The 21,243-nt window shown below is 41.7% G+C and overlaps 2 protein-coding genes across 4 annotated transcripts; both read right to left on the reverse strand.

The window, feature by feature from the left end:
* Positions 1-7,286: 7,286 nt before the first annotated feature.
* LOC103980284 (probable xyloglucan glycosyltransferase 5) lies at positions 7,287-11,121 on the reverse strand. 3 transcript variants are annotated; one of them, XM_065102676.1, is made up of 7 exons: positions 10,961-11,121; positions 10,701-10,747; positions 9,608-10,607; positions 8,983-9,291; positions 8,595-8,885; positions 8,402-8,515; positions 7,287-8,318 (listed from the first exon to the last, which is right to left on the reverse strand). In XM_065102676.1, exons 3-7 carry the CDS (start codon positions 10,340-10,342, stop codon positions 7,674-7,676), a joined length of 2,094 nt encoding a protein of 697 aa, XP_064958748.1. In that variant the 5' UTR covers positions 10,343-10,607; positions 10,701-10,747; positions 10,961-11,121; the 3' UTR covers positions 7,287-7,673. The 3 variants fall into 3 exon arrangements, with proteins under 3 accessions (XP_064958748.1, XP_064958747.1, XP_009394900.2); XM_065102675.1 differs by having other exon boundaries at positions 10,701-10,874; XM_009396625.3 differs by having other exon boundaries at positions 9,608-10,874.
* A 4,240-nt stretch (positions 11,122-15,361) lies between these two features.
* LOC135609421 (glutamate receptor 2.7-like) lies at positions 15,362-19,661 on the reverse strand. The gene is made up of 5 exons (XM_065102677.1): positions 19,239-19,661; positions 17,032-18,338; positions 16,632-16,944; positions 16,133-16,539; positions 15,362-16,054 (listed from the first exon to the last, which is right to left on the reverse strand). The coding sequence occupies exons 1-5, from the start codon at positions 19,510-19,512 to the stop codon at positions 15,470-15,472; spliced, it is 2,886 nt and encodes a 961-aa protein (XP_064958749.1). The 5' UTR covers positions 19,513-19,661; the 3' UTR covers positions 15,362-15,469.
* Between the last annotated feature and the right edge of the window lie 1,582 nt (positions 19,662-21,243).

The following is a 21,243-nucleotide window of genomic DNA, read 5'->3' on the forward strand; positions in this document are numbered from 1 at the left end:
ACGATGAGGGATGAAGGCAAGAGCTTTGGATAAGAGAGAGAAGTAGGACGATCTATTCATCAATGTCATCATCGTCGTCGTTCTTCTTTGTAGGAGGTTTTGTTATGTCAGAAGTATATTTTGGTCGGAAAGATCTGCACCCTAAATCCTAGAATTATATTACTGAAGGAACTTTTTTCGATTGGAGATTTCTACGATCACGAGCTTTTTTTTCTTCGTTATCTTTTATTGTAGGCTAACTAAAAAAAATAAATAGAAGAACTACGCATTAGCCTCAATCCTCAAATTAATTGACAACTATACTACCCAAATTATCAAATTCAATCAGCAATAATAAGAATATTAAATCCTAAATATCATCATAATTTTTAACTATTTATTATCATAATTTGATTTGACTTGTTTAAATGCTCGAGAGATTATTTAGAAAATCGCCTCACCAAGGATCCAACGTAATCGTTTCACGTCAAACTTTACTATCTACGATATCATGAAAAAAAATGTAAGAAGCTCCTCGGAGGGATTGGGGAGCAATATTCTTTGGTTTGAAGGATACGAAAGGATAAACTATTTCGATTGATCTACCTCTCTAAGTAGGAGCTTCCATCGTGAAAGGAACATGGCGAACACAGTCAGCTGCTTCCTTACTGAAAACAACTACCACAGACATATGGTGACCATCAAAGAGAGCCCAAGGAAACTTCCTCCATACTCGACTCTTAGCAGCCGAAACCAGCAACCAAAAGAGATCCACCTTCCGCCACGCTTTGACTTTACCAACACACTGTCTAATGCCCACATGAAGCTCACTCTGCTTGAAATCTTTCAAATGAAGTTGTGATAAGATGACTTATATTGTTAAGTTAATGCTTAAATTATTTTATTATATTAATTATGATATATCTGTTTAAAATATTATTTTTAATAGGTCTGACATTTCCAAGAAACGTTCACGGTTGCACTCTGACAGAATCGATTTGCATAGTGCTTGCTACGTACTCTCTACCCTTCTTCTTTCCTACACTATACAATTCTCTCTTTTTTCCGACACTTTACAACTCTCTATGATATTTGTTTGCATATATTGCGGAATTCCAAGTTGCAGACAAAACAAGTAGCTTTGGGAGTTCATATCTACACAACAATATCTTGTGGCTGTGTCTACATTTGATAGAGTGAGTTCGAAAATATAAGTATTTCACAGATAAAAGGATCATCACTGCATTTTTCTAAGCCAAGAAACCTATCATGAATTGCATCCATGTATAGACTGATCACAATATAGCATGCACTAAGATGGAACATCATGGTGATGAGATTTTGTCTGACTAGCAGAGAATAAAAAGAGCATAGTTTTAGTTTTTGTGATGAAAACGATTAAAGGTGGTAATTGTTATGATTTAACATTAAAAAAAGGTTAGACATTAATAAATTAAAAAATATATTCTTAAGTTACATAAAAAATTCATACAAGATTTAACATGGTTAGATAACTCCTATCTATATTCATAGATAAAATTAATTTTTTATTATATAAATCAATTATAAGATCCTTGAATTATCTTTAGTCAAATACAACTCCTCTTGTACATTGTCTTCTTCTTTTAAATATATTTAGATCTATGAAAGATAAACCCTCAAGAGCACCTAAGATATTTTGTATCTCTCTCACTAAAATCTTAAGACTCAATATGTATTTATAAGTAAATCTTAATTCACTAAGGAGCTTCAATTTAATTATCTTTATTTTTAATTATTTTTATTTTTACTCTTGCCTTCTTTAAAAAATAAATATTTAACAACTATTATCTATTGTTAAGTCTCTTCAAGGGATTTTGGAACTAGTGCAAAGCTCATCTACTAGATAACACTTTAAGAGTATTTGACTTTGTTCGCCTCCTCTAGGGTTTTGCCTCATGCATCAAGCTAGGTATTAGTCTTTGTCTGCTCTTTACTCATACTTCTAAAGCACATAAAGTATTACACTCATTGTACTAAGTTAGCTACTATGATTTATCTTCTTGTTGTCATTGAACTTTTAGAATGCAGGATCGTATATTGTCTATTTTGTTTTCTAGTCGAGCACTCTCACATTGACTTGATGTCTCCCTCTTTAGCTATCTTGATGAGAAGTCCATCAATATCGGTCTTATAAAGTTCTCTAGCTTTTGCTTTTTATCTTATCTTAATACTTAGAGTTTGTCATTATATTCTCTATCTCATCGACCTCTTTCATGACAATATACACTCTCTCTCCATAAGAGCAAGGGATCGATATATCTATGAAAGTCTCACCTCTATGGTATAATGATACTTCTATGCTCATTCTCCTACTATCTATCACTTCATATCAACGTCTCATTTCTTCATGATTAGTAGATCCACCTCTATAATACTATGACATTTATTCGAGTTCATCTCTATTCTAGCTAATGCTTAATCATGGGTAGTTAGGTCCCTACAGACTCTTCATTGCTTCCTCATCCTTTTCGACTACCTACTTTAATATCTTTATATTCTCCAAATAGTTCATCTTGATCAATGAAAAGACATACTACAATTCTTATGCATGACTTCCGCCATTATATTATATGACTCGCCCCAATTCTATTCTCTTTTACGTTTATAGTAGCAAAATTTATTCGCTTGGCCTTGTTTTCTGATTTATCGGAATCCCTTAAGCGAATATGAGCTATGAAGTAATTTACTCTCTAGTTGCTCTAATTATACCTTGTATGATCATGTTTCCCATAGGATTCATTAGCACTTGCACTTGGAAGTCTCCCTCGATAATACAACCTTCATATACTAATGACCGAGGCTTTTATTCGATATAACATTACTAGTCATATGTGCTCTGCAAGCCAATCATATGAGAGATGACACATGTGACATAGTACTCACTCTTTTTTTTATTATTATTATTATGATAGTTTCTTATTTTATATTGCTTGTTGTATATATATATATATATATATATATATATAGTGATGTCTATGGATCTGTGTAATGAGAATCAAATTATGATGAGATCACGATAATGAGACCGATTCGCTTTTAAACATAGACCCTAAATAATCTCGGTCATATGTTACTCGAGAGGAAGATTGAGATAATCGGATATACTAGTGTATTCGTCCATATAATGGAGGCGGTTAGTCTTATAGCTACTCATATGGGGACATTAGGAATATAGTACAAGTGCTCATTGGAGAATAAATTCATTGATTGATCCGTTTATGAAATGTTGGATGAAGAATAAATACTTTTATTACAAATTTATTAGAGATCTATTTATTGGAAGATTTGATTTTCTTCCATTTCATTTCTTCTAATTCTTCTATTTTAGTAATCATTGACTGGCTTTTAACCTCTAGCTCATTTTTCATGTTTTTTCCACGCTTCTTCTTTAAAACAAATTATTCATTTGAAATTGCACTATGTTTCTTGAAATTGTTTTGAGGTGTTATTGTTAGGACTATTTCGACACTAAAAGGAGGGGGGGGTGTGAATTAGTGCTTACAAGAAAAACTTCGGTTTTGGAAATTTCATTCAATGAAAACCAATAATAAAAGTGTGCTTGACCTAAAAGTAAATGAACTAAATAATTAACTCAGAAAATAATAGCAATGAAAAGTAGAACAAAAATGCACACTAAATTTATAGTAGTTTGATCGTCGCGATCTACGTCCACTCTATATTCCTCTTCTGTCAAGACCACCAACATTCACTAACGATATTCTTTCAATGAACCAAGACCAACTACCCTCTTTACAACTCTTTCTTATTTTCACTGGTTTAAGAGATAACATTTACGAGTCTCACACCTCTCTTAAAATGATCACAAAACTTTAATGAGAAGAAGAAGGACACTTAGCACTTTTTCATAACTTTTCAACTCAGAATCATAAGGCTTTTTATTCTCTTTACATGTCTTATCAAGCAGGAAAGAGTGGGATATTTATAGGCCCCAAATAACTTCAAAATAGAGCCAAAAAATATCTCATCTCGGGTTATCGGGATATTGGGTAGTACCACCACTTGCTCTCCTAACAACTGACGGTACTACCACCCAGTCTGAGCGGTATCACTACCAGACTTGATGGGAGACCATGTTCTAGGTGGTACCACCATCAGTCTGGGTGGTACCATCGCTAGGTCTTTTGAAAAATGTACACTTCGTACATTCCAGCTCATAAGTAGTTCTGTCACCTAGTCTGGCAGTGTCATCGCTTGGTCTAGCGGTGCCACTACCTAACCTAACTTTAGGTCATTGAATGGGCCCAACTCAACTCTAAGTTGTCCAGCACGTCATTTGTTCATCCGAACTCCCAATAAACTTTCGACGTGTCATCCGAACCTTCGGTGTATCACCCAATTCATCGGCATGTTGACTCCTGCAACATTCAATTCTTACGTCTTGATGCCCGATCTCTGACTCCGACCCGATGATTCTTTTTTAATTAATTTATCTTTTTATGATGAAAGTTAGTCATGTATCACTTTCCTCAAAAAGTATATTGGATCAAAAACTTTGTCAATCTATTTTATCATCAATCGGTTTTGCATTTTTTGAGTTGTACAGTGAACACCTGTGAGACTCTATAGACAACCTTACTTCTACGAGTAGAGAAATTATTTTCATGACTCAAATTCTAATCATCCAGGTTATAAAAGTTCAACATTACCATCGTAGCAAGAATGTCTTGAGATATAGTTAACTTGAAAAGGAGAATGTTTCCACACATTTCAAAGGCGAATGATATTAAAGAATCAATTTCTTTTATTTTTTTGGTTTGCAAATGAATAATACAGTGAGGTTACTTGTAAAATGGAACAACAGTAATCGAACATATTTCATGCATGCGAGAGAAATGGAAATACAAACTGGAATCAAGAACCTTGTACCGACCATACTGTGGCATTCCAGGCAGTACATATGCTCTGTAGTCTTATTGTGCTAAATAATGTTATGGCTTATTTCATGAAAAGTCATTCTCTCCTTCTTTTTTTCTTTTTTTTAGTTTGCTAAGACAAATATTATATTTTAGAGAAGTGAGATTCTTTATACCTAAACTCTTATTATAGTAATGTTGACTGAAACCACAGCTCTTTAGTGGAATACAATTTGCCGGTATTCCAACTTATCTTTTGTTATTTGAAGCGTCATTTTAGGGGAGTCAGAGTTGTATGATGAGGAAAATGTATTTGTCATCACATGAAAACTAGCTGTCTCACTCCAGCATTTCTAGCCTTTGGATCCCTCTTTGAGTAAATTTTGTTGTTTGACTTTCTTGAATGCACTTCATGTTGGATAACATTAGAGATGGTATTTCTATGTACTGGAGAACCACAACTCTAGTTTCTGGTATTTCTCCCAGTTCAATCTGGTTAATACCTTCAATGTTGTGATGATTGGCATGGACTAAATTGAGCTCTAGCATATGTTATGGTTATTGCTCAGATATACAATGAGACAAAGGTAATTGTTGTTTGATAGGACAATAATCTAATTATCATAAGACTTCAGCTGGATGGTTGCTGTATGACTTGCTGTTTGAATCTTAACTCAGAATATTTTTTTTTTCATTTAGTAACAATTGGATATTTAACGGTGTGTTGATATGTTTTGCTTGTTTTATCCTTTCGTAGGAGAGTCCAGAACTCATAACCAAGATATAGTTTTATCTTTTCGAAGCACACAAGCTTCGAAGACTCGACAGATTTATGAGTCTTTGGTTTCTATTCTCCTCAACCAAATTAAATAATCTTATCAATATATATATATATATATATAGAAAAATCCAATTATTTTTCTCGTGAAATGTATATTACAGAGACAGTGGCCTCTCCTCCTTTAAAACGTGTCTTTGTGTGACAGATCCGTATCATCGGGCACCCAAAGGCAAGGCCATGTCGTCCAGAGCATGAAGGAGGGAATTGTTGCAATGGCCGCCCGAGATAGATACTCCATCGTAAACGAACAGTTAACTAAACTCATAGTTTTTGACTTGATAGTAGGAGCTGTTGACACAATGAATGCAGCAGCAGCTGGAGCACCATCATAACAAGAAGCTAATCCACGAGAGCTCACGCTGCCGGATCTCTGTTGGGTAGGTCGGCCGTCGACGTCAGACCTCGAAAGCATGCAAGACACATAGGATGTTTCCTACACAGTACTGTTATGAATCGTCGGCAAGAACCGTGAGTCGGTGACAACTCCCCCCGCACATGGCCATGACCCAGTTTCACTTCCTCCACAGTGGCCTATGGCTGTCCAAGTTGTGATGCCAGGACCGCAGATGTTGATGGTGCACGCCATTTGTTCAGGTACCTGCATGCATCTGTGCGTGGCATTTTCTTTCTGATGTGATTGCTCTATTAGAATATTATATATATTCATGTGCGAGATCATGTGTGGATGATATATATTAGGTTTGATCCGCAATAACTCGATACGTTTTTGGAAGGAGGAGGATTAAGTTTTTGAGTATCCATGTTAGTGCAGATGAGTTTGATTTTGACTCAAACTCATGTAATATATATAGCTCCTTTGTAAAAACTGAAAGCCAATCGATGCAGGCAAATCGGAGTGTCCTTTTTGGCTTACAGCATGTTTTCTTCATATTATATCGTAAACAAAAGCCTAATGAAGATGTAAGTTTCTTATACATGAAATAGTTGATCAAAAGACCAAAGCCTTGTCCACTGGTTTATAATGAACTGAACTGAACTGAAGTGACCAAAGTTGGATGATATTGCTTATTTATAATGAACTGAACAAAATTGTTGTAGTGGTAGGAGATAGATTTGACAATATGAAAATAGTTGATGGAAGAAGCAGAGCATCAGGATTGTTGCTGGGCAAGAGCAGAGACACAAATAGTCTATAATCCACAATTCTTCTAAAATTATGGATATTAGATTTCAAAAATAATTTACTGGGATTTTTCAAAAATAAACATTGATCTTTGGTCTAATATTATTGAATAATCATCATCAGGACCAATGTACTATCATTGGACCAAGAACAAGATTTAAAACCAAGTGATGCAGCAGGCAGGCAGGACAAGAGATGCTCATAGGGGACCAAAGTGGCAGAATAAATGCCTCCTTGCCCCTCTCTCAATCAATCCAACACATCAAGGATGATGGTTGATGTCGACTGCTGCACACTCTCACCTTCTGCCGACGGTTCCTAAAAGGTCAAACCAAACCCCCAGCCATCTTCCATCCATGACAAGGAACAAAAAGAAGCAAAAAGTAGTGGACAACTGCAGCAGAAATCAAGGCAACAAAGCATTGAAGAATCTCTTTCAGCTGGATGATGAACCGATCCAATGCAAGATATGTGTAGCTGTTTTATGCTTGTACAATGCAGCCAAAATCTACAAGAACACCGAATTGATCCCATGTATTGACAAGGTTTTTATGGAGAGTGACAAGAATTTTATACAGGACTTTGAAACAATGATCTTATTGTTCGGGAAGAGATGCAATCCTCCATTCTCTCTTGTAAAGAAGATCGAGCCAAAGCAGGAAAACTTCCAATGAACAAACTTGAGAATTCCATTCTGCACAAGTCAATGCCAATATAGATTTCATCACTGTGGTGTCGGAACGGCTTATACCCTCAACAAATGGGTGCTCTCGCCATCCTTTTCTGCGTCAGGTCAGCTCATCTGCTCCCCAATCAGATCAAGACCCACGAGAAGGAAGGACATGCCCTGGAAGAGCAGAAAATAGAAGTGAATTCCCTGAGCTGACAGAAGACTGCGAGCGGCTGCCGTGAGGAGGAGAAGAGACAGAGCCAGCTCCTTCTTGTAGATTTTGTTGGCCTTTCTCGCGGGTGATGGAGCTTTCTCGTGCTGTTCCTTCAGTCTGTTGAGCTCGCTAAGTTCACTCTCCGATGCTCCTTTATGGAACAGCGGAAGGCTTACGATTTTTGCCTCCCTCTCTGCGGCAGTCAGCAGGTCCGATTCTGACGACCTGCCTGCTTTTTTGGTGACAACCCATTCATATGAACTCCCCAGTTTGAATAATCCTGAGACCATGGCATTGAATTTGGTCACAGACATGGTGTTCTCAAAGAGAAGATAAGGCACAACGAAGGGGAAGGATCTCAGTGCTGGGAGAATGTTGAGGAAGGACATTATGACCGGCACGTAACATATAACCCAAACAGGTAGTTCAGCCTCTGGAACGAACATGGTTAGGGGAAGAATTACACAAAATAATGTGAAAGAATAGAAAGGAAGGATCAACTTCCTTAGGAGAAAAAATAACAGGATTAAGTTTGCCTTCTTCCATATCGATATCTGCATCAAAGCCATTGTTGGAATTCTTAGAAACTTGAGTTCCAGTTTCATAATTTATGTTCATTCCTAGGGATCAAATGTACCTTTGAGGTTATAATAGCTGGAAGGCACAGCCGAAATAAATGCATTGGGCCAGAATGCCATCGGTGCTGCTGTTTCCGATAAGCCTCATAGGATTCGGGTACTTCACAAAGGACCTGGCCAGCACATGGATGTCAGCCAAATAATTCAGAATGGAAATCGAGCAAGAGAGTTGAAGCTTGATGTGGTAAGTACCTTCACATCATTTAAGAAGATGAACTTCCAACCATGGAGGTGGGCACGAACAGCTATGTCCATATCCTCCACGGTTGTTCTCTCGAGCCAACCCCCAGAATCCTCCAACGCCTTGATTCTCCACACGCCCGCTGTCCCATTGAAGCCAAAAAAGTTCCAAAAAACACCATTTACCTGTTGCTCCACTTCAAAGTGAAAGCAAAGGTTGATGTTTTGGAGACGAGTTAATAGGTTCTCATTCTTGTTCACGAAACTCCATCGTGCCTGAACTAATCCGAGCTCAGGGTTGCCCTATATTGATATAGAAATGGCAAATTAGTGCCTAAAAACACACGGACGAACAGCTGGAACTTGCAAACGGTACTTGACAAGCTAAATGTGGCTTTACCTTGAAATGTGGAATGGTTAGCTTAAGGAAATCAGGATTTGGTTGGAAGTCAGCATCAAATATTGCAACAAACTCATAGTCCCTAACATATTCACAGCTCATTGCAGACTTGAGATTTCCAGCTTTGTAACCAGTCCTGACCAACCGATGCCGATACACAATATTTACACCTCTCTGACTCCATTTGGAAACCTCTGTGCTGATCAATAGCTGGATGGTCTCATCATCAGAATCATCAAGCACTTGGATCAGCAAACGATCTTTAGGCCAATCGATTTGACAAGCAGCAGAAATTGATTGCTCATACACCTGAGGCAAACTGATATTCAGCAATCTTTTCTGAAGAAGAAATTCTCTGGTCATCTTAAATGATAAATCAACTCAAGTAGTTGATTGATCATTATATCCATTTTTCTTGTTAAACAAAAGCAGTTTACGAACTACAATTCCAAAAATTCTTCTGATAGATTGATCATTATATCCATTTTTCTTGTTAAAAAAAAGCAGTTTACTAATTACAATTCCAAAAATTCTTCTGATAGAATTATGTGCAGCAAAAAAATCTATCCATTAGATCACATAAGTAGGAGGGAGAAGAACTACAATTCAAAAAGGAGCGTCTTACCTCTCTCTCATTGCACATGGGGATCTGGACTAGTACCATAGGGTACATATACTCTGATCCATCATCTGAATTGAATGGGTCACTCTCTACCCTTGGCTTAATCTTCTTGAACTTGATCCAGAAGCAACCAAGGCACAAGATCAACCTATCTGCAGACTGTATAACAAACAGAATTATGCACATATATGACAACAGCTGAATTGGATAGGCAATGTAGTCAGCTCGGAACGAAAGCGAAGAGAGGTAGGCCGAGTGCATCCACCCGTGGATCTCGGTCGCCTCCGGTATGTGCAAGCTCTCCGGTAGGCGCAAATCGGGCTTCTGGAAGTGCCATCCATTCAGGTACGCGACCAGCTCAAATGCTAGAGCAACCAAGGAGAACAACAAGAACCCTCTAATGAACCTTAGCATCAAATGGCCTTTGTCAGGCTCGTCACTCTGGGTGGCAGCTGCTCTCCGGAAGACCAACCGCCTCTTGACGACTCTAGGAAGCGCCCAGAGCACGGCCGCCACCGAGGCAATGCAACCGACGGCATAGTGGGCTTTCAGGAGCAAGACCCAGGTGAACTGCTTGGCGTTCTTGCCCCGGCCCTTGTCCATAGACGGGAATGCTTCGGTGTCAGGGCCATCGATCTCAAGAACCGAATAGTTGGGGTTCTCCATTGTCACCACCACCGGGGTGCCCTTCCGCTTATCCTTCGCCCACCAGCCAGAAAAATCCAATCTTGGGGCCATTGCTTGCTCCCAAGAAATCCCTCCTCACCTTACGATGCGGAGAACCCTCAACAAGTCAGGCAATCTAGCAAATTATCCTTTCAAGCTCTGGCAACAAAATTGGATTTTGATGCCGGAGATCCATAATCTAGCTCACACTCAAGCATTATAAACCTAATGCAGCAAGTGAGAGAAGTAGAGATGGAACGCTGAGAAGCTAGGACCAGGGTTTCTTTCCTCCCTCGCTCTCTAATCTTCCACAAGGCAGAACTGTGGGGGAAGGCATCTGCAGTTGTAAAGCCTCAGAGCATGTGGACATTATTCAATGTCTTAAAACAACTCAAACTCCTACCCTCATTTCAACTCTGCCTGCTCTTACCATGGGTGGAATGTGATTCCCTTTGTCCCTTTCACCCCTTCTGTTTCCTAAGTAAATATAATCTCAGTTAGATGCTGCAAAATCTAGAACAAACAAACATGACTCCGGCGGCCTCAGGAAATGGCAAGTTCAGGTTAAATGCAACCAAAGAAAAAGGAAGCTCAAATTTGACACCTACATGCAAAAAGAAAAAGGAACCCAGTAAATTAGGCAAACTGCCGCTTCTAGATTGATTGAGCTGCAGAAGATAAGAGGTTTACCAAAGATGAAAAACTGCAATAGAACTTTCTCATCAAGCAAGATCCACCGGACAGTCAAAAGCGGCAACGCAATCCGATGAGATGGCTTTTGGGAAGCAAAGGATCAAACTTGGCCACTTTATCTTTTGCTTTCCTTTTTGGCTTCTGCTAACTTTACCTTGTTTTCTTGCTTCTCTCACCTCTCACCAACCCAAAGAGACCATATTAAATCCTGCAAGGAAAGAACAAACATTTCCACATGGACATGCTCGCAGGACAGCATGATGGGTGTGCAAATCTTAAATAGTCTGCTCTGTATCTTCTGCTTCTTTAGGATAGATTGTTGCAGGTCAATATTAAGTTAGTGACTACTTGTTTGGACATTGGATTAGGTAACTAAACAGGTTTCTTCTAATATGGTAGGAGGCAGGTCTTAATCATGGTTAATTGTTGATGGAAAGAACACAATCCAACTCCATCTTTCACGAACAACACTACCCCATGAAAGGACAATACAATAAACATACACACAAGATTTGCATATGTTTGGTCACAATCAACAACTCATGTCTTCCTGGGATTGGCATGTTAAGAGGAGAAAGGTTCTTTTCCCACAAGAATAAGCAACAGTGAAAGAGAAAGAATAATGATCATAATCTTACCAGCCTTGACTCACCGATTAGGATTTAATTATCTTCGAGAGCAGAGCCTTAATGAGCCAACTGATCACTAATGATAGGGTGTAATTGTTGTAGACAAGTGCCCTTAATTAACTAATGATGGAATCTTGAGCAAGAAATGGGAACAATGGGCTTCACTGATGCTGGTCCAAGTCGGATTGATTACAGTGTGTCACCAAATCACTAAAAATAAGCTATCTGCATGGCTTCTCTTTTCTTTGAGGCACCTTCTCATTTGATGTTTCAGCTAATCAAGTCGTTCTTTGTGCTTGTACTGCTCATCTCAACCACTGTTAGCAACAAATGAAGAACATGATATTTTTGACCTGCCAAAGTACATCATTCCAAAAACCACACCAAACCTAACCCAATGGAGGTTGCCATTTGTCATGTAATCAAGTGATTAGAGCTTCATCAACTAGCCCCATAAACATGACACCTCAACCACAAGCTGAGCAAATGGCACAATCACTCTCTCAGTCAATGAAATTTTGTATGCTCCTGCAACAATGTGTCTTGATTTAGGACTGGCTTATGGATTTCTAGAACATAATTCACATGTTTCTCCATCTGGTCATCATCATTTTGCCAACCTCCTGGTCTTTTTATTTATACAAATTACAGTAATCAAATTACATAGTTTGATGATCATAATGTTTTCGAATTACTATCTCAGAATCGGATGAAAAAGGGTTGTGATAGCTTTATAAAACAATGCTGTGAATGATGTCTGGCCTGTGGCTATTTGACCTGCGAGGAAACCGAACCACAATCCCTGTCATTCCACCTTGAGAAGGACAGATAAATGATAGTATTAATTTCTCTCTTTTTCTTTGCCTGACATGAAGAAACAATGTCATTTATTGTTATGACAAGACTGGCCACAACTCCTTTTCTTGATGTGTTTGTTCATTGGACCATGTCAGCATGTTCTTGGCAACACCAAGACACACCACCCACCCAACACTCAAGAATGTAGCTTATATGGACATGATTATGTGAGACTAGCAATTGGAAATGTTTTACATGTTTGAGGTTGATAATTGCACTCTTTCTTAAGGGTATTTATGAGATTTCATTTTTTTTAGAAAATTCTTATGTTGATGGAGGTCTGTTATGTTTTTTATATTTCTATATTTTCTACCAACTAAGAATATGTCAGGAGAATATTAAGTTAACTCCCATGATTAATCATATATTGAAAATGGGTAAGATTTGAGTGGGGTGATTGTAACCCTTGATTAATTTCATATTGAAAATGGATAAAAGTAAGATTGACTTATAAGGATTCGATGAGTGTACTATTATCAATTTCAGCTTAAATATTTTGATCAGTAATTTAAACTAAATAATAATTCTATTTTAATGTGGAACTAATCAGAAGTGTCACACCTCATTGGATCCATCTTTTGTTGACCTCACCGACGCTTCGGCCTAACGGGGCCGAAACGTCGGACAACGTCGGCCGTCATCAGTGTCCACCGCCCCTTTATCCAAGCAACCGTTGGATTCCATTCCCGCGGGCCCCGCCAACGTTGGTGTGGGCGAGTCGCGTCACCCACATCCCCAAACGCGAAGGAGTAAGACGTCAGCCGCTAACAACGTCGGTTTCCATAGTTCCCCCGGTAATTACACGCCCACCCGCTCCTTCGCGGTCATGCGACGGCATCATCCCTTTCGAGAAGTAAGACAGCAGTCTCCATCCATTTGGTTGGGATGTCAGGACTTCGTCTTGTATGATTTCATCCTAATTTATCTCGGTCATATTTATAAGATCATTCAAATGACTGGATATTTGAGCAAAGATGTGACCGCTAGCAGAAAGCCTTCTGCATCAGTTGTGCCATCAACCTCAAAGCCCTCTTTGTCGAGCTTGAATCTTGCAGGTAGAGCGCACCTTTCTCGAGCAGGTACGCCGGTGAGATCTACTTTTGTAGTTCCTGGCATTCTTTTCTCCGTTTGAGTACCGACAAACCACCCTCACGAGAAAGAAAACCCAGCACAGTTGACTTGAACTTGATTATTAGAGTCAACACTGTGGCGGGAATGAGTGCGTTCCTACCAAACTCCGCTGTGACATAGAATAGACCTTCCATCTTCCAATCTTGGCCTCCTCTTCGATCGGTCTCCACATGCACCGGGGCTGCAGAAGCCAGTGCTTGCAGATGGCATCTTTTGTTAGGTTGTACCTCAGTTTTGTCAAACGACGAAGCAAGCATCACGTTGTACAATGTGCATGGGAACTGATAAAGAAACCCTAAGGAGTACTCCCTGTTGTGGGGAGGAGGAGAAGTCCACGTAAACGGTGGTTGGGGATTCATCTGCATGCACGAAGGAGTACTACTGGACCTTCACGATTGCAGCAGGACAAAGCTTTGTAGGACCCACTTGGGTTCAAGCCAATGTTGGCATGCATCTTTCAAGTGCCATTCTTTCGATCCTACTAACCCCTAACCCTACGCACCTACGTGAAGTTGTCAATCGTAAATCCTACTTATGTTCGATCGAGTTTGACGAAGCAGATGAATCGGTTAAGTTTCAGGATGAAACTTATGTGAACTCTCGCCCAACATTGACTTGAATCCAAGTGGCAAATCAGGTTATCTGTCATCAAAAATTACATGCCCTGCTAACTCTCCCGAAACACCACTTAAGCTTTCACAATCTAGCAGTTTCTAAATTATTAGTCATGCGAATTAAGATTCACTCTATCACCAATCGGGACTTGATATGTGAAGTCTAATTAGTCTATACGTATTTAGAGAGAATATTCTCTCATTAATGTACTTAATCTTCCATAACATCTAGTGATTATAGAATGAATTATGTAAATAGAAGTCTCACCATGATAATTCTAAACTCTTAGTATTCATTCGTTGATTCTCTCTCCCAATACGAATAGATGTTGACTTAAGCATCGAAAGAATTTTATCGGATATATCTCCATCATAAGTTTTATAAAAATCATCCAAAATTAGATAGTCAAATCTTTCTAAACCATGAGAGAATTTTGATCGCCTCATGTAGAGTTCCCCAAGTGGACATTTTTCCTAGTGGGGCTCTTGGATTAGCCTTTAGAATGGGTTCTTCGCAGGTCCAAATGATATTAAAAAATAGAAATATGTTAGTCAATTTTGTCATGTCAATCATAATAATATGTATTTTATCAGTGCATGAATCACTAGGCTATTTGTAAAACCATAAAAAAAATAATATTTGTAAAACCATAAAAAAATTTAAAATACCATATGCAATGCATATCATGAGTTTTATGTTAAGTTCATGATGTTACATTTTTCTAGCATTATGAAAATTTTAATAAATGTTTATGCTTATCAAAATCTTATTACAAGATTTAAGAAAAAAAAAATCATGCGATGCATGATGAAATAATGTTATGTATACTAGCAAATCTTAAATTATATTAGAAATATGAGGCCTTACATATATTATTTGGATGTATGAATTTGTTTACACTTTTATTGACATATTTATTATTTATATTTTAAGTATGTATTTCAATTACTTAAATGCATGATTCATTAAATGAATTATATGTTATTATGAATGATAATAGTTTTTTGAAAAAAAAATATATCATGATAGTCTTCATAAAGACATAAATGAAATGACTATTGTCATTAAATCATCGATAAAGATAGATCTAATGTTGTTTGTTGTTCTCTCATTCGTTAATGGACTGCTCTCCCCTCTCAATCGGCCTCCATTAGGACGAAGCATATTTGACTGATATCTGAATCAGTTTTATTTCTTTATATTTCCCTTCTCTAATCACATCATCACAACAGTCGATTCCTTCTTGGCCTCACTCGATGAGCGTCACCGTTAGTTATGCTGCTTCCCTGATCTCTGCCATTTCCACAGTGGCATAGTGATATGGGCTACTTGGCTCCGTAGACGACATTCCTTCTTCCGGTGAAGCAAAGCTGAAGTCGGAGCGGTCGGATACGCTCACAGGGCTCTGTGAACCAACCGAGCCATGAAGCCCTGCCGCGTCCCCAGGGCGTGCAATTTGATTCGGATCTTCGTCGTCCAACTCCCCGTAGTCATCCCTCTTCAAGGTAAGGCAAGGGCGAGACCCGTCGACGTCGTGGTAGTGCTTCAGCACCGCCACTATCTTCTTCCAGAGAGACGTCTTCTCGGAAGCGGCAGTTCTGAGTCCATCCCATTCATGGTAGATGAACTTGGCCAGGCCGATCAGTAATGCGAGCCCCGAGACGGCTCCGGTGATGAGGAAGAGGCCGCCGAAGCTCCAGAAGGCGAGACTCGAGGAGCTGAGGCTGTTGCTCTGCGGTGTGCAGTTGGTTCGATCCCCAAACCATTTCTTCTCGATCGCTGCCATCTTCTCCCCCTCTGTCACGTTCAGGATGGCCCTCGAAACGTCAGGTACGAGCTGCGATCCTCGAGGAAAAACCTGTAGAAGACGAGATTGGATACCCCTGAAGCTGGAGCGGAATCCGGAATCTACGATGTCACGGCAAGAAGGACTCACGAAGCCGAAGCCGTCGGTCTTGTAGATCGGACCGACCATGGTGAAGTCGGCACAGTGTTGCGAGAGGAAGAGCTTTAGGTATGGTATTTCGTCGAACACTGCGTCGACACCTCCATTAGCGCTCCCCTTGGACAGGGCTTCTGCGTACTGGTCAGGCGTGCTGTAGTTCTTGAACTTGTGATCTTGGAACCCCATTCGCTTCAGCAACCCGACGGCGTAAGATCCATCTTGGTGGCCGATGTACGCCCCGGTGCTCAGCAGCTGGTTCACGTCGGTCACCGTCGGCTGGAGCTGCTGCACGGTCAGTATGGATGTCAGGCTCGCCGTGTAGCTCGACGTCAGTATCAGAACCACGAACGTGCACATGATCACCGCGAACCTCGTCAGGTTGCTCGTCAGCTTCTCCTCTGAAAACCAAATCCAACATCGAATGGCTTAGCGAGAGTTTGTCATTGTGTACTTGGATCGTATTACAGAGGTCTTGGTGATGGTGATGTACTGTGCGTGAAGACGAGGATGGAGAAGGCGAAGTAGAAGATGGTGCCCAGTTGGTCGAGCGGTTTCCCCGCGAACTCCGGGTTCTCCTGGCGCTCGATCACCCACACCATGAGCCCAGTGAACACGAAGAAGGCCAAGCTCCCGAGCCAGAGATCGATCGGCAAAGGCTCCAAGAAGATCCACAGGTCCTTGCTCTTGGCGTCCTTCACCCGCACGACCATCGACACCCCCGAATCGGTGTACGGCATCGTGAAGTCCACGAACTGCGACCGGTTGGCGATGATCGTCGTGTCGCCGACCACTGCATCAAAGTTCTGTTCATCATCACGAGCAGTCAGATACTTGGGAGCACGGCGGCGTTGACACAGTCATCAGCACGATTCATGCAGCACTGCACGAACCTTGAGGAAGACCTGGTAGACAAAATTGTCGTAGGATTTGGAGGAGTTCGCAACCGGGATGTAGTCGAAGGTGACGGCGTACGGAAGCGAATCGATGACGGCCTGGAAGACGTCGATGCAGAAGCCGGTGACGCTTGTCTGGTTGGTCATCGCGTCGGTTTCCACCCTCACGAACTGGTCGAATCCGTGCTTGACCGGAACGGCGATTCGAAGCCTCTTCCCATCGGTGGGTATTTCCCAGCCTTTCGGCACCTCCGTCGAGTCGCCCGGCCAGACGACGGACTTGAGGCCGGCGCTGGCGGTGGAGTTGAGATGCTCCGAGATCCCGTTCTCTGGAGTCCAGAATGCGACCGTCGTCTCGCCTTCTCCGTCAACGTTGACTATCTCGAAGGCCGATGACTGGAGTTGACCGTCCACGAGCTGGAACTCTCCGGCCAAGCCACGGAAGCGGGTGTCGAAGATGGCGTTCCGGAGAGCCAGCCCGGTCTGGCTCACGCCAAGCCGGGACAAGTCGGTCGAGTCATTCCCGGATCGTGAGTTCTTGAAGGCGGACCTCGCCGGATGCAGCTTTTCGACGGCCATCGCCACCGCCCAAGCCGTGTCGTAAGCCCACAGTTGGATGACCGAGGGATCGGCCGGCTTGACGGTGGGATTGTCCTGCCGGAATCTCCACCTGAACCGGGCTGTGAAGTTGGTGACCTCCTTGGATCTGTTCACGTAGTGCCGCACGCCGATCAATCCCTGCATCGCCTCCAGGACGTCCTGCCGATCGAGCAGCTCGAGGACGCTAGTGACCCCGTCAGTGGCGATCCACACGTAGCCACGGCTCGTCATTCCCAGCTTCTTGGCCCGTCGGAAGAGGCGGAGGGCGAGGTAGGGCAGCATGTGGACGATGAACACCCGCGCCTCCGCGGCCTTGAGCTCGCGCAGCACCCCGTCGAGCTGGGCGTCGGTGGCCTCGGAGGGGATGACGCCGCGGTAGGGGACGCGGGCGTCGACGGACTGGAGCGCGTCGGTGAGGAAGGGGACAATGCCGGTGCCATACTCGGTGTCGGCGTAGACGAGGACCGCCTCGCGCCAGCCGAAGTGTTGCACGACGCTGGCGATGGCGGCGACCTGGGAGGAGTCGTTGGTGGTGGTGCGGACGAAGTAGGGCGTGTGGGCGGGGCAGAGGGCGGGGTTGGTGGCGGAGAAGGAGAGGACGGGGACGTGAGTCCGGTCACCGAGTTGGATGAGGAAGGCGGCCTCGGTGGATGTCATGGGGCCGATGATGGCCTTGACTCGGACGTTCTTGAGCAGGTCAACCGCTGCATCCAAGCATGAGCAGCAGAAGGGTGAGCACTAAACACGAGTGAAGCAGTTGGTTAGTTGATGCGACGGTCACAAAAGTTGACCCGTTCAAATCCGTCACATTGGTCAAGCCAGCAGAAGTTTTGACTTTCAAAGAGGAGAACCGATTGGTTCTATTATTGGAATGGTCAACAGTCCTTCGCTCCTCCGACTTGGCATCTGCCCCTCCACACAGGTGTGTGTCTCTCTTTCTTCCGATTTTTTTTTTGCTTTCCCTCAATAGATATTATTGTGTAGGATGAAGATTGATATAACAATAAAAACTTGAATAGTCCACATTTAATAGTCAGAATTTGAGCGTTAATTTTGATTAAAATCCACATGCATAATTCTCAGTATTTTTTCCAGCCCACACATTTAAGGAGGAAAAAAGATGCACCACTACGTAATGACTGACATATCGTGCAATTTAAATGCTTTTATTTGAGAATATAAATATCTCTAGCTTCTAATTACTGTCTTCTAATTAAAACAAATCAACTACGATATATTAACTCCTTAACTCTCGTCAACAAAAAACAAGACTGGGAATGGTAAGTCGAGTTTATAAAGATTTGGTCTCTTCCACCGTCAATCTTCTCTCCACAACCATCGAAGCGACAAATAAGAAATGATTTAGAGCGCAGGCAATCAAGCAGACATAAGGAATCTTTTCACGTGCATTATATTTATTATGTACGCTTCGTAACGTATGGTCCACTTGTTAATCTTCTTCTCCATGAGCTTATCTAAACCTACAGCGTGGCTGCGGTAACAGTAGTCCTGACGGATCCAAGTCAAGGAAGGGGAAACAAGCTTGCGAGAACGCCAAAGAAACGACCGACTACTTCTGCTCTGCTTCGTGGTAGATACAGTACCTGCTGCTGCCGCGCCGACGGCGTCTTTGTCGGAGTCCCTGACATGTAGAACCACCCTCGTGGCGTGATCTCCATGGAGGGCGTAGAAGTCGTCGATGGCCATGGAGATGCTCGTCCGGCTCCTCTTCCCTGTCTCGGTCCCGAGGTCGAGCACGACGCCGACGTCGACCGACGCCGGCGACTTCTGCGCCAAAACCAGTGATCTGGAAGCACGGTGGCTGGCAAAGAAAGCGAAGAAGAAGGCGAGGAAGAGAGAGTGGAGCGGGCTTCCCATCTACGCCTACAGCATCCCCCGAAACCAGCAGCAATCTACTTCTCCTGCCTTATATGAAGCTTTCTTCTTTGCTACGCTAGATTGGACCAATAAGTCAAGACAGGTGAAGATTACGACTCGTTCGGGATAGAATATTGATATGGTTTCTGGTGCAAAGGGTCGTTGACTATTAGAAGACCTTGACCTCAGTGGTTCTTGGTTTCATCGTTTCACACTAAGAGGGACTCTTCACCGCCCTTTTCCAAAGTCCAATCCACATACATGTAACTAATACGAGTGTGACGCTTCAATTAATCTAATGTCAGACATGTATTATGATCTACGAGAACACCACTTAATTTGGATATATTAATTACAACATAGTTGATGGAGGAGTAATGACTAATAAGGCAAGCTAAAGTGCCTTTGCACTGACCGGAGCCACCACCTAATCCTTTTTATGGTTATCTTTGATGGATTGCTTGGACTAGACGAAACTTTAGTGGCGATGGTAAAAGAGAAGGTTGTCCAACAAAGGCCTGACAATGGTATGTTACCCCGAAATTTCGGTAAAAGAAAATTATGTATGTACAATATGATAGAATTGAGTTCATGATCATATTTTTAATCTATCAATATCTGTTGTGGGAAACAACTTTGAGCCGTGGCCTCGGGGCCGACACGGCTCGATTCGGATCCGGACGACGGGGATCTCCTTGGGGCGTTCCTCGAGCCCGCTGAGGTGGTCGGGCGCGGTGGTCCGATCGGGACGGTGTAGCCGTTTCCTCCGGGCAAGAACTCCTCGCCTGCGCGTCCGGCGGGGACCTTCGGCTTCGCACCTGCACAAAGGTCGAGCCGGGGTGCTCGGCTCGACCCCTCTGACAATCAAGTCAGATGATGTGAAGGGGGTTTCAGATTAAGAAGTTTTTTTGTGTGTCTGTTTCTTTTCCTCTCCTCCCCACCTCGTTCAAAATGCGAGGGTATTTATAAGAAAGCTTACTGTTCTGATGTGCCCACTTGCAGGGGACAGGCTGGTAGCGTCTGACACCAATGTTGACGTGGCATGAGGAACTGAGCCTAGGCAGGTATTAATACGCCTCGAGCGACGTTCTGATCCGTTTGATCGGGTGCTGTCGGGTCGATCGAGGCATGAGGCGTCATCTGGGACAGTTGACGTCAGCCCGGGTCTTATCATAATTACTATCCTCGTCAATATCTTTACTAGTTAAGTTAATTACATCATTTTTTCTTTTGGGTCTTTGGGTATAGTAAGAGAAGGGCCGATCGTGATCCCTAAGACGAAAACGAGAAAGAAGTGTCGATTAAATCCCGACGATGACATGCATCCTGATCCCAAACGATATATTACTTTTTTTAAATATTCATATAGGCTTATAATATAATATTTATCACACCTTAACAAAATGGGATTGATGAAAGAAGTAATCACATACTTATGAACTAAGTATAACGAGCAATTTTAATTTATCTATATCCCTTTGAAGTAAAGCAAACAGAATTCCATCTAAACTTCCTTCTAAAAGTCCTTTTGAGTTGTGAAAACTGTAAATACCAAGTTTAAGTCATTTACATATATGTGATTATCTAGTTAAAGTGAGGATTTATAATCCTTATATAAAGAAATTAGACCCTAAAATCGTCAATGATTTTTTCATTAGTTATGCTATTAACTCTAATTATTTTATATTTTTTAATTATATAATTCATAAGTCTTCTGAACAAAAATCTGTA

Source organism: Musa acuminata, chromosome BXJ2-4 (assembly GCF_036884655.1).
Source record: "Musa acuminata AAA Group cultivar baxijiao chromosome BXJ2-4, Cavendish_Baxijiao_AAA, whole genome shotgun sequence".
Classification (NCBI taxonomy): Eukaryota; Viridiplantae; Streptophyta; class Magnoliopsida; order Zingiberales; family Musaceae; genus Musa; species Musa acuminata.

What these genes read in the sequence shown, in the direction of transcription:
- LOC103980284 (XM_065102676.1), bottom strand. Translation starts at nt 10,342, where the DNA reads ATGGCCCCAAGATTGGATTTTTCTGGCTGGTGGGCGAAGGATAAGCGG. An exon ending in CCATGTGCAATGAGAGAGAG is followed by an intron (nt 9,292 to 9,607) that starts GTAAGACGCTCC and finishes AGTTTGCCTCAG; the next exon opens with GTGTATGAGCAATCAATTTC. An exon ending in CAGCTATTATAACCTCAAAG is followed by an intron (nt 8,319 to 8,401) that starts GTACATTTGATC and finishes GCTTTGATGCAG; the next exon opens with ATATCGATATGGAAGAAGGC.
- LOC135609421 (XM_065102677.1), bottom strand. Translation starts at nt 19,512, where the DNA reads ATGGGAAGCCCGCTCCACTCTCTCTTCCTCGCCTTCTTCTTCGCTTTC. An exon ending in TCTACCAGGTCTTCCTCAAG is followed by an intron (nt 16,945 to 17,031) that starts GTTCGTGCAGTG and finishes GATGATGAACAG; the next exon opens with AACTTTGATGCAGTGGTCGG. An exon ending in CATCCTCGTCTTCACGCACA is followed by an intron (nt 16,540 to 16,631) that starts GTACATCACCAT and finishes TTTGGTTTTCAG; the next exon opens with AGGAGAAGCTGACGAGCAAC.